This window comes from Pyxicephalus adspersus, chromosome 1 (assembly GCF_032062135.1).
Source record: "Pyxicephalus adspersus chromosome 1, UCB_Pads_2.0, whole genome shotgun sequence".
In the NCBI taxonomy this organism is placed as follows: Eukaryota; Metazoa; Chordata; class Amphibia; order Anura; family Pyxicephalidae; genus Pyxicephalus; species Pyxicephalus adspersus.
The window spans coordinates 19,245,994-19,259,505 of record NC_092858.1 but is presented as its reverse complement, the minus strand read 5'-3'; the positions used below and the strand labels follow the sequence as shown (position 1 = coordinate 19,259,505).

General features: G+C 37.8%; 1 protein-coding gene across 1 annotated transcript in view; it reads left to right on the top strand.

Annotated features, from left to right (window-relative positions):
* The first annotated feature begins 3,308 nt into the window (after positions 1–3,308).
* The window catches only part of CWF19L2 (CWF19 like cell cycle control factor 2), a 74,432-nt gene continuing 64,228 nt past the window's right edge, over positions 3,309–13,512 (top strand). Inside the window, exons 1-4 of the mRNA XM_072398648.1 lie at positions 3,309–3,416; positions 5,540–5,659; positions 7,089–7,199; positions 10,047–10,195. Coding sequence (XP_072254749.1) covers positions 3,324–3,416; positions 5,540–5,659; positions 7,089–7,199; positions 10,047–10,195 — 473 coding nt within the window. The 5' untranslated portion in view covers positions 3,309–3,323. The remainder of the gene's footprint in view (positions 3,417–5,539; positions 5,660–7,088; positions 7,200–10,046; positions 10,196–13,512) is intronic.

Sequence of the window (13,512 nt, the reverse complement as noted above, 5' to 3'; positions counted from 1 at the left end):
TAGCAGGACACACATACTATGAACATTAAAGTATTTTAATTTTCCTATGCAGTAAAACGAAAACTCCCTGACTTTTTAGCTTCTTGCGTACAATCCATTTATAACAAATGGAAAAGGGACACAATAATTATCCACAATGGTATTACCCATTGACGTTACAAACTTAATTAAAACCAATATTTCAGTAAAAACAGAGGAGAAGGTCCAAAAGCAGCATAAAGAGTTCTCCATGCAGTACAAAGACATCAAATGTTTTTAATTAAAAAAGTCTAAATTTATTATTATGGCTATATACTCCCTATTAAAGTGGAGCATCTGTAACTATTCTTTTAGGCTTTGCTCCTAATGAAACCCCAGGGCTGTATGAGGCACCAAGCTAAACTTTTGAAATATGGGCCTGATTTAATAAAGCTCTTCAAGAGTGGAGAAGATAACTATCATGGGAGAACCTGAGTGATCTGACAAATCTGTAATGGATCTGGTACAGAATTGAAAACATGTGCCAACTAAAAGCAAGTGATATTTTAAGAAATTAATTTCAGATTTGCTGGACCATCCTGGTTTTCCCATGATAGTCTATCTTCTCCAGTGTCAGAGAGCTTTATTAAATCAGGCCGAGTATATTTAAAGTAGCAAAACAAAGTCTAGTGAAAGCTTGTTTCTCTAGTACTCAAATGGTAACGCAGAATAGAAAAGTTACCTGGTATTTCATTATGGCAGCAAAGCTCAATGACTCTCTAATGGCATTCCAGAAGGTCTGGTCACCATGGATTACCCACTATCTACTAAGTGACCTCAATGTGAAACTATTTTTGCGACCACAACCATCTCATTCTTTTTAATAGAAGAAAGCTCCTTTTCATATCATGGACAGATCTTGGATTCCATGCCATTACTACCCCCCTATTTTTTGTTCCCTACCACTTATGCCCCCCTCTCTTTTCTTTTGCTCCTCATCAGTTTTTTATTTTCTTTTTTCCTCCTAGACTTCCTTCTTCTGACTACCTCTGCAAGAGTGTAAATGGGACTTTGAATTGTTTGTATTTTTGGGTTTCATTTAGGTGATTGACTTTCAATTCTGTACTTGTGCTCCAACTTTGTATAATTTCAGTTTGTTCCCCTGCATTCTCCTGTTATATTTTTATATAATATTATTATTATTAATAAATAGGATTTATATAGCGCCAACATATTACGCACCACTGTACATATATTTATAATATATAATATGGATTTTTTTTTTTATAAAACTTCAATAAAAATAATTGAAAAGAAATGTATTATTATTTCATCATTTGATCACATAGAAGGGTAATTTTGAGGGACCACACAAGTCATCATGTCCGCAGAACAGTTTAATTCCTTAATCTTTACAATTCTTTACCATGATTACTGTTTTTATATTAATCTGTCCTTCTGAAATAAAAAAACTCCTCTGGTCTCCACCCCAGTCCTGGACCCTGATCCTGCAGGACGAATATCCACAAGGTTTACAAAGTGTACGGCCGTCCCTGGAGGCAGCGATGTATGTTTGATGATTGATCTACACTTAATAAATGTTAGAGCTACAGGAGGAATATTTAGATTAATGAGAGTCTCCACTGATTGATGAGCAGAGGGAACAAGTGGTCCCTCATGTTACAGAGTACATAAGTAGTGCGTTGTAGTTTCAGATTATTACTGATATTATTAAACATAATTTATAGTACCAACATATTACGCAGCGCTGTAAAATTAAATAGGGGTTACAAATGACAGACAAATACATACAGTGACACAGGAGAAGGAGAGGAGCCTGCCCCAAAGAGCTAACAATCTAGGAGGTCGGGAAGTAACACACAATCAGATGCACAGAATTGGAGAATTGGGCCTGATTTAATTACACGCCTGGCGCTATTCCCGAGTGTGGCTCGGGGTAAAAAAACCATGCAAAAAGCGGTAACCCCGAGCCACACTTGAGGTAGCTAAAAACAATAAAAAAAAAACACACTTACCTTTTATTATTATTAAACAGGATTTATATAGCGCCAACATATTACGCAGCGGTGTACATTAAATAGGGTACCTCATCCTACGGCGTCCTACCCAATGGTCCTCGGGCGGCCTCCTCTTCTTTAGATCTTCAGCCGGCGAGTGAAGTGATGTTACCGGGGATTCCCTGGTGACATCGGTGCATGTGTCAGTGTGTGCGGGGGGCGCGGCGGGAAATTTAAATAATTTTGTATTGGATTCAATACAAAATAGCTGTATTGAATCCAATACAAAGTAATCCTTATAGAATATATATATATGTATATATATATTTATCTATATTACACATGCTACTGTACTGTACAGTTTTCAGTATTTTTATGTACCCTTGTTTTAACAGATTTTTTTTTACTTAAAGTTTATTTATACATTTATTAAATACTGGACATATTTCAGTGAGTTATGCCTAAGAATTAAAGGCCTAAAATTTAAAATAAATTTCCATGCAAAACAATGTACCGCTTTTTGCGTAAAAAACGGACAGAATTAGAACGCCAGGAGGGTTAAAGCTCTCCAAGGTTTGAGAGGATACAATTACATTGGTAAACCTGGGTTATCCAGCAAACATGGAATGGATTTCTTAAAAGTAATTTGCTATTTGTTAGCAAATTATTTCAGTCCTGGACCAGATCCATTCCAGGTTTGATGGATCACCCAGCTTCACTGGTGAAAGTGTATCTTCTCCAGCCTTGGAGAGCTTTAATAAATTGGGCCTATTGCATGTCCTGTTTACAATGATCCAGCCGTGGATTAATACTCCATAGACAACCATTATAGTCCTCTACTTAGGGGTCAGGATTACTTCCATTGATTATAGTTGTGCAATTGAGATATTAAAATGTATCCATAAAGGTCCAACCCTGCATATAATCACAACAGCTTGAGCAATGAGCCCAACCTACAGGACAGGCCCTGCCTCATGTAGTTCTGTGGTTGAACATCTTCCTCTCAAATGTATTTACTCAGTCTAACAATTAAGTTTTAAATTATCCTCAGTGCCATGTAATGTCCCTGGAAAGGTGGAGATGGAGATGTGATGTGTAAAACATTTAATGTAGAACACCCCAGCTAAATGTTTTAAGGCTGCACTGCACATACAGAAGCCAGACATGAACACACAACTTTTACTTTAACTTTTCCTGCTGAGCACACAAAACTTCCGCTGGCTTCATTTTACTTCCGGGTGTACCAACATGGCCGCTCCCGTGTATTGCCCCACGTGATCAGAGCTAAAGCGCGACACTTATACTGCTGTTTATAGTGTAGTGCGGTGTCACTTTACGGCTTCAGTAATGGCAGCTTACGAGGGTAGTTTTCAAAGTGTGAGCAGTATAGAGGAGAAGAAGGAGAGTAAGAGGAGAGCCCGGGAGCAGCTGCTAGCCCAGGTAATGTGAGGGAAGAGACCATTTCTATTATATTATTACACAGGTGTCAGCCTATAGAGGGGGGCGCAGCAATACCAGCCCCCACCTCCAGAAGGCGCCCCTTGTTGTGAATGCAGCAATACTAACCTCCTGTCCTCTCTGTTTCTCCATACATCAGAAACAGTGAGTGAATGTTGTCTCCCTAAAACTGTAAGTGTGTTACTGGCACGGCTACCAAGAAAAGCACAATTTCAAAATATTATTCTTGGATTTAGTTATAAATTAAATAAACATTAAAGCAGAACCTGAGTTTTTAATATTAACACTCATTAACAGAATTGGTAATACATGTGCTTTGCCCTTGTTTTCAATACAAATCTGTGTAAAGACACTAAGGGATGTGGGTATTACTCAGCTCCGCCAGCACAGAGCACTATGATAACTTCCAATATTACCTTCACGTGTGACTCCTTCATATACCATTGGATAACATTAACAGTGAACTTGTCTTTGTTCTGGATACTTTGTTGTAATTGTAGACTCTGTATAAGTTACAAATATATATACAAGAAGGTTTTTTAAGCAAAATAAAAAATTTACAGATCCTAAAAGATGGGGTCCATGACTATAAATAACTAAAAAGGGATGAAACTTCATTTGTGCCAGAGGGGCAGCTTGTTCATTCTTTGAGACCTGTACTGTAGCTGTAGACCTGAAATGCATCTGAAATCCCCTGGGGAATAAAGTGTATCTGAGCAGTAATAGATAGCAAGGTTCCTAAATGTATCTTGCCTTCCTAAAATTATATGATATCTCAGGCAGTCCACAACATCAGACTATCCTTAAAGACTATCTACTATATATACTCAAGTATAAACCCCAATGTATATATTTTTTTTTTAAACTGGAAATGTCATTAGAAAAAAAAAAAATTGGTTTATTAATGGACCACTAGATGGTGCTGTGTCCTCATGTAAAGTGCATAACAAATTCTTGTTGTCTGTCTGTTTACTTAAAGCACACAGCACCATCTACTGGTGGCCAACAATAATGCACAAAAGTTCATTTAGGAGCAGGTGACCCATCATAAACAAAAGTCAGTTAGTTAGAAAAAGGATAAACAGACTGAGCCTATGTGATTTTTAAATATTTGCCCTTTAAATACATGTTTTAAATTACACACATTTCTGGTGAATACTGTTTTGAATGTTAGACGTGACATCCACATTTTCTATCCTAGATTTATACTTGAATCAATGTAGTTTTTAGGTAGGTTTATATAAGTTTATTCGAGTATATACAGTTTATTAACATAGTTTTCTAGTCTGTATTAATAACTAGTTAATATTAACTTGGCAAATATTATGTAATTATTTTAACCCCTCATGTGTGATTGAGCCTGGGTGGTAACCATTATGTTTCTGCATATTAGGGGACCTAAAAAAAGGTTTAATAAAGGTGCTGGGAAAATAATCTAATTCTTTATATGCTTTTTTATCTATGAAATCCCAGACAGTCTGTCAATCTACATTTTGTATGGATGGTTGGCTACCCTGACAAAGAATCATCTTATCTCATGCCCAATAGAGATGAAGTCACATTGAAACATAGAAATAAATCCAGAGATGTCTAGCAAAAAAAAGTTTTAAGGCATAATATATATTTTTTGTGTACACTAACATTAAAATAGAAAAACAGGAGGCACATTTATAAATTTTATATTGTAGTGGGAGTTATCAAGAGCCATAGTGTGTGTGTTAGACTGGTGACATCTAGTGGTGGAGTAGAGTTTTTGTGGGGGACAGTGCTAGATTAAAGGTGATTATTGCTTCAAAATTTCCTGTTCTTGTTTTACTCTTGCTAGGCTTCTTATCTGTTTATTTATTTATAACCTGACTCAAAAACCTGACTCAAAAACTGCTCAATGCATAAGAAACCTAGGGTTCTAGCGAACCTTGTTTGGGAAACACTGCTTTAACCCCTTTGTGAACCAATAGATCTTTAGAGCAATATCCAAGTATCTGGCACATACCAATGCTGGTAAATTTAGTTTGGTTTATATTTTCTCTGGTCGCAATAGGTTTAGAAAATACTAACATTCCTGTACTGATAAATCTGCTATAAATCTTTCCTTATCGTTTCAGGAAAATTCTGGAAAGAAGAAGAAAAAGGACAAACATAACAAAAAGGCCAAGAAGGAGAAAAAGAAAAAAAGCAAGAAGCACAAATCAGAAACGAAGGAGAGCGCCTCGGATTCTTCTACGGTGAGGATCCAGGCAGATTTTATTGAGATGGCGTGTCGCTCTTTTCTTTCGTCTAGGCAATATGGCTTCATGCTGTAATTTAATTTAAAATCCATAGAAGTAAATTGTGCTCCTGTGCTGCATTGTTTATTTGCAGGCGAAGCTGCCATTATCCTATTGTAATTTCAGCATCTAGTATCATTAATCCCACTGTGACGGACAAATGATAAAAGAACAGGAAGATACGCTGTCCCAGATAGGCTTTACACACAGGGCTTTATTAAGGAGATGATGTGTGTCCCAGTGCTTTAGAGCTATACCTGTGCCACTATGAGCAGATGACCTTCTGCAGACATTCATCCCATGAAAGCAGCGTCTGTCTCTAAATGACTTTCCGTATTATTGGCAGGAATAGGAATTCATTTAGTACAGCATGCTTGCCTTATGTTTTATGGTAACGTTTGTACATCATACCGGTTGATAAACCAGTGTTAGGCACTGATATAGTTATATATATATATATATATATATATATATATATATACTGCAGCATTCATAATAGATTGTAGAGGAGAGAGTCGGGTTAGTGGAATACCAGAGAGGAGGAGGTTACAGTAGTCCAGACGAGGGATGATAAGAGCGTGTACAAGGAGTTTGGTGGTCTCAGGGGACAGGTAGGGGCGTCAAAGGTGACGCCAAGACAACGTGCCTGAGGGGCGGGTCGAATAACAGTGTTATTAACAGTAATATGTTGGGGAGATTTGTAATGTGAGGGGGGGAAGATGATGAGTTCTGTTTTATCCACGTTGAGTTTCAGGAATTGGTCAGACACTCATGACGAGATGGCTGACAGGCAGCATGAGACCTTATCCAGGACTGAGAGAGACAGGTCAGGGGTGGACGGATAGATTTCAGTGTTATCAGCATACAGATGGTACTGTAAGCCAAAGGAGGATATGAGACTACCGAGAGAGGAGGTGTACAGAGAAAACAGAACCAGTCCAAGGACTGACCCTTACATATGTTTTTTTGTTTTGTTTTTGTTTTTTGTTTTTTTTTTAATTAAAAACTATTTATCTAGTCAAGGTTAGTGCATAAGTCAACGTATCCAGATTTCATAGAGAACTATTATTTTGCCAACAATGTGTTGTGCAATATGATATTCTGGCCTCTTTTCTTGTAAAAATATGTCATGTCAATGGGCTTAAATATATATTATACCATAGTACACAGAGAGTTGTATCATTACAGGAATACTGTTGTCATTTTTTTCTGGTACAAAAGGGTTTTATTGGTGAAAGAAAAAACAACCATACAAATTTTGAAGATAATACAGAGCAAATAATATTATAAAAGTCCTGATGACATGTTTTCGTAATTTTTGTGAGACTTTGTTTCTAGAAAAACAAAGGATTCACCTAATTGTTAAATGTGTCTTTGTATTTTGCAGGATTCTGAGGGAGAATGGGTTGAGGCTGCCTCATCTGACACGGGCAGTGAAAAGAAGCCATGGAAAATCTCAAAAGAGTCTTTGGAAAGGAAGGTCGGCCCAACACTAGAGGTATTCTCTTATTTTCCAGACTTGCCAAAACATTGTGATTTTTAGTGATTGATAGACGCCACTACTATGATAACCCAATCCATGGTTGCAGACATGCTTGCAGGGATTTTTAGGCGTGATTTTGACATGTATGGGTTGTTGTTAAAGCTGTACTGCTGGTTGAATTATTGATCAGTCTTCCTTTTATGATTGCTGATAATACTTTTAGGCTTAGTGTACATCTTTAAAATGCCTATAAACGCTCATAAAGACTTCTATTGAACTGCTAGCCTTTTATAGGCATTTAAAGGCTTTTGTAGGCTTCCCCCCTCTTTTCTCTTCTTTACCCTCTTTCCTGAAAAAATATGGATATTAACCTGGCTTTTAAACTTCAGGGTAAATGCATTCATAACTAATTAAATGCATATTTAACTAAGTTCAACATTTTTCATAGATGGGTAAGTATTCCGTCCTCCGATAATACCAGCCTGTCAGGATAGATATAAGAGATTTGGATTTATAGAGTACTTAGTGAGTGCGTTCAGTAACCCAATGATTTTGAAGGACGTTTTTCTATCTTTTGTCAAGGACTAAAATCACCAGAAAGGATTTTATAATCTGAATATCAACTGGTCAACAATGTCGGCACCAATATTTTTTTCCTGATGATTGTTTTAAAGTGCATTGTAAGAAAAGGCTACTGTGGTATTCAGAATTCATGGCAGTGGGCGCCTGCCTGTGATAGATCTTGTTTCTTATGGCAGGCCCAAAAAAGACCAACAGAACCCTCAATTTATATGAGCTAAACGTATTCTAGTTATGTGAAAACAAACAATAGAAAATCCTTGTCCCCTCCAAGCAGCAGCAGGAGAAGCCTTAGCTAATAATGCATATCATATACACACTTCATTGTGCACAGTGGCACGCTGCCTTAACACAGCTCATGTTAAATGTGCTTTAAAGCAGGAGAAATTACTTCTGTTCTGTTTCTTTTATTTTTTCCTCCCTCAAGCATTTAACTATGCTATAAATGCATTAGGATGCCATATAAGATGAATGACAGCTCATCACACCTTGCTTACTGCATTACAGAATGTTTTTTTTACTGTGCTCCTTAGTGTTCAGATTTATACTTAGACATTATTTACTGAGAAATACTGAAACAAGAGCAGACATACTCAATAAAGCAGTACAAGGAGCTACAGTCATGTGTAGCTTGCAACCATTGGGATGTTATTATACTGTTGGGTGATCATTGAAAGACGTATCATTTGTTTATAGAATTAAATCTTATAAATATGTAGATCTCCATTCCCTCCCTGGGAATAATGGTATCCCCGGGCAGCATGATGGCTCAGAAGTTAGCACTCTGGCCTTTGCAGCGCTAGGTCCCAGGTTCAAATCTCGACCAGGATGCTATCTGCATGGAGTTTGCAGGTTCTCCTCGTGTTTGTGTGGGTTTCCTCCCACAATCTAAAAACATGCATTTAGGTTAATTAGCTTTCCCCAAATATGATCTTAGACTGTGTTAATGACATATGACTAGGGACATTAGATTGTGAGCCCCTCTGAGGGACATCTAGTGACATAACTATGGACTTTGTACAGCGGCGCTATATAAATACTGTGTACTAATAATAATCCTGTCCAAGCCAGCTTCTCATAGGAGTTAAACGTAATACTGCCATCTGAGCACACAGTTGCAGTATCCCATAGAACTAGAGAGTGCAGATGTTCACTGTGTACAGAAACTGCTTCACAATTATAAACAAAAAATTAACTGCATAAAAAACATAAAACCTAGCATTGAGAAAATAGGGGGCTGCAATTGCTTACCACTGTCTTGGTTTTCTGAACCAATGTCTCTTGGTTTTTTGAACTTTACAAGGTGCAGACCTAAAACAAATGTGTGGAAAAATGATTTGTAACTGAATGGGATAGGTTTCAAGAGGGGTCTTCTATGTCAAGTAAACATATATTTTATGCCTAGCCTGGTTTTTAGTAGCTAAATTTAAGAGGAATGTAGAGGAAAGACAGGATTTTAATAGGCATAAGTTTTTGATAAGTAAATTTTATTTAGGAGTACTAATAGCCCTATTAATAACATAGACCTACTGTGCTAGATACATTCAAAAGGTGATTTTATCAAGCAAGACTTATTAGAATTGCTACTTATACCATGCTTACAAAACTATGTGGATGACTTGTCTCAAGTGCCCGATGCGTTTCGCCCTTAGGGTTGTTTAGGGGATGATTGAGATCAGAATACTATTAATAATAACAATTAAAATTCAAAGACCGTAATCCTTTGGGATCGGTGATTTAGGCCTGAGCACTGCATCCTAGGAGGAGGTCAGATGCTGAATTATTTACCAACGGATTGATAGGGTAGAGTGTTGGAAGTTCAATATCAATGGTTTTTCTTTCTTGAGAGCCTGTCAATTTGCCCTGAATGGACAATATAGAAATTACAATACTAGTACGGTATATATATGTATATAAGTTTTCCTTGTATAACATACAAATAGAGCTCTTATTAGCAGCTTTGCAAATCTCCTGCCAGTCATCCAAGTCTAGGGTCTGCCCCAGTACCTTCTCCCATTGCAGCATGTATTTGAACTTGCCTGAAATTGCCCAAACTAAACTGTACAGAAGGCGGTATACAGAGGAGTCAACACCTTTAGCGTACGGGCCTTCCGTGCACAATCTCTCAAAGGAGGTCATGTGCTGGATATGAGCACATTTTAACATTCTGCTAGTGTGTTGCTGACACGTCATTCACTTAGATGACACTTCAGTATGGTTAAGACAAGAGGTTGACTGACTGTGTTTTCTGTAATGCTAAATGAACCCATGCTTCCATTTCAGAGGGACGAGTGGATGACCTTAGACTTTACGTCTGTGAAAGCCACATCAACAGCCACATTAAGAGCAGAGAGACAGAAGGAGAAAACACTGGAGCGTGAAAGAGCTGAGGCCGTAACAAAGGTAACAGCCATTCAACCTTCTAACCCTTCATAGATTGGGCAGCAAACATTTTATTTGGGAATTCTTTCCTCCTTGGCATTGTGTTATCACACACCTGAATGCTGCAGGACAGCAAATTGCTAAAATGTCTGCTAATTTAGAAGTGGTCACACTTGCTGATGATCATTAATTCAAGTGCATTTGATTAGCAGCACCTTCTACTTACCCGTTTAATTGCTATTGGAAGGGCAGACCTAATTTTTCACACAGTTTTTCTACATTTTGTTAAATAACTTTGCAGCGTAATATGTTACGTGTTGTTGTTTTTATAATTGAAAGGTGGTGTACATTTTATGTTTTGTTTGAATGAGCAGACAAAATTGTTATCTTTGCATCAACGATTATTGTTACTTTATCAACAATTTGTATCATTGCTTTAATTTGTTGTGCTTTTGGATTATATGTAGAGTTGGCCCAGCAATTCAGACCCAAGTAAAAATGTATATGATAATTTCAGACACAAAGTGTCAAACTAGCCCACAGCCTCTGGGCACACTGCAACCAGTTGTGCCACTGAGAGATGCAAACCACATTGCATACGACAAGATTTGTGTTGCACCGGTGCAGATCTTCAGACACCGCAGCCAATAGTGGCATGCCACTTTTGCAAACCCTGCAGCTATCTGTCGCAGCTGCATGCAAAAAAAAAGAGGGTCACATTTACTTGAAAGGAGTTAGAGCCCGCAGCAGACCACTGTGGGTCTTAAATGGGCTTCCGTTACTGGTAAATATAAACCTTTTTCTTTTTATATTTTGTATACTACAATACTTCTATACACCTAGTACTGCATCTGAGAGACATGGCTGATCTAAAATATAATTTTATGTAAGATTAAAGTATAAAGCAAAACGTTTATTTTTTTTGAGGGACAAAACTGTAGGCCAGCCTTGGATAACCTCTCCTGCTACCATCATGACAACATTTTTCCTTGCATCCATGGAGAATGCACATCTTTTCTCTGCTGTGTAAAAGAACTTTCTACTTTTTTCTTTAGTCAAGATATTTCTACATCTGTTGCTGCTTGAGCTGGTTTCTTCACATGCAGCTATCTTCGGTGGCCATCATCAACCTGACCATTGAAAGCCATGTCCGAACCAATGCTCAATTGAATGTTGTAGACATCACCGTAAATTTAGTGGTCTTGGTTTTGGATAAAGTTTTGGATAAGTTATCGCATGACTTGCAGAAGAAATCTTTTGCTGTTCTGCAAGTTCTTGTAACTCTTTAATGACCAAGATAAACTCTGCAGTTGTTTCTTTTTTGCATATCAAAGCATAGCTTGCTCCAGGATTTAATGAATGTTTAGGCGCCATAAAGATTTTTTTTTTTTTTGCTTTGTGATTAACTTACAGTGAGCATTTTTTTACAGTAACTGACACCATGCTGCCCAATAATATGTTGAGACAATCATCTGTCCTAATTGCATGTATTAAAATATTGTACCTGTTCCAACTTACATACAATCTCAATTTAAGAACAAACTTACAGTTCCTATCTTGTATGTAACCCGGGGGCTACTTGTAGCCCATATTTACCTAATTATTGACTGATTGACTGCAGAGGCCACAATGATGTTCCCACTCCTTGCCCTATATCTGATCAGCCAGAGGTCCTAGTGGCTTTCATTTCATCAATTTTAAATTGTTCTGAGGAAACTCAGAGTTATTTTACTACTTCCAAATTAGAACCATTTAAACTTTTTATATGTGGTGCGTACCAATAAAACTAGGTGATTTGCCTGTTATTTCTACCAGTGGCTTCTCTCTCTTCTGAGTTCTGGAAGAGCTTTTTTCAGGCTGAAGAGTCTATTCCTTTGCACTTTGAAAACACCCCTACAATACTATGTATTTTTTTATTTGTTATTTCATATACTCTCATTGTATTTTAGAAGACAGCCAAGGACAGCTGTCTTCGACTTGGCTGAAGACAATCACAAGAGCTCCGCCTATTTGAGAAATTCATTCCTCACCTTTTTTTGGAAGGTTCTTCTTCTACGCAGGTGCTCGGGCATGCGCAGAAGGAGCACCCAAGAGCCTCTCGGGATGCGTGACGTATGTATCCCGGGAGGCTCTGCACTTCATTGTACACCCCCCTTTTTTGGCTAGCCCTTTTTGGCTTGTAAAGTGAAAATTCTGAGTTTAGATACACTTTAAGATCACCCACAACCTCAGCTGTGTTTAGCAAAAGATTTCTTCTGCAAGTCATGCAAACTGCCCCCCGTCAAGCCTCTGTTTTGCACAGGAACGAGCAGGGAGTCAAAAAAAAAAAAAAAAAAGTATCTAGGAGTCGTCCGTATGTCGGATGTCCTTAACCCGGGGAGTACCTCTGTGTAATATATATGTGTGTGTGTGTGTGTGTGTGTGTGTGTTTCCTTGCATGTGTTCTTTGCAAAATACAATTGGTTACAGTTCAGTGCAGCTGAACTGTTAAAAGCTGTTTAGAATCTTTCCAGAATCTTCACCAGTATGGTGGAGCAAACTTTCAGAGATTCTTACATAACTAGTTACGCTGTACATTAAATAGGGATTGCAAATGACAGCTACAGACAGTAACACAGGGGGAGGGTAGGACCCTGCCCAGAAGAGCTTATAATCTAAGAAGTGTGGGAAGTAGCATACATTAGAAGGGGAAGAAAATTTAGAACTTTCAAAACTTGCAAATAACATCCGTATGCGTCATACCTACAAAAATATATGCCATTCGGACTTGTATACAAAACAAAAAAGAAGGGACTAAGGACATTTAAGGCATCAAATATCCAACTCATACCACAAAATAACAATAATGCATTTTTATTTAGTAGCACTTTTTTTTAAATACTAATGTCTCAAAAACAAACCACCTAATAAGTCCTTGGATGTGAATTAATCCATTCCAAGGTACAGTGAGGGAAAGAAGTATTTTATCCCCTGCTGGTTTTGTATGTTTGCCCTCTGACAAAGAATTGTAATGGTAGGTTTATTGTAGCTGTGAAAGACAGAATAACAACAAATAAACCCTCAAAAACCCAGGGCTCAAAAGTCAGAGCTTGATGTGCTTGATGAGTAAAATAAGTTATTGATCCCTTCGCAAAAGATGACTTAGTACTTGGTGGCAACCCCCTTGTTGGCAATCACAGAGGTCAGACGTTTCTTGTAGTTGGCCACCAGGTTTGCGCACATCTCAGGAGGGAATTTGTCCCACTCCTTTTTGCAGATCCTCTTCAAGTCAGTAAGATTTCGAGGCCTATAGCTCCCTCCACAGATTTTCTATAGGATTAAGGTCTGGAGACTGGCTAGGCCACTCCCGGACCTTCATGTGATTCTT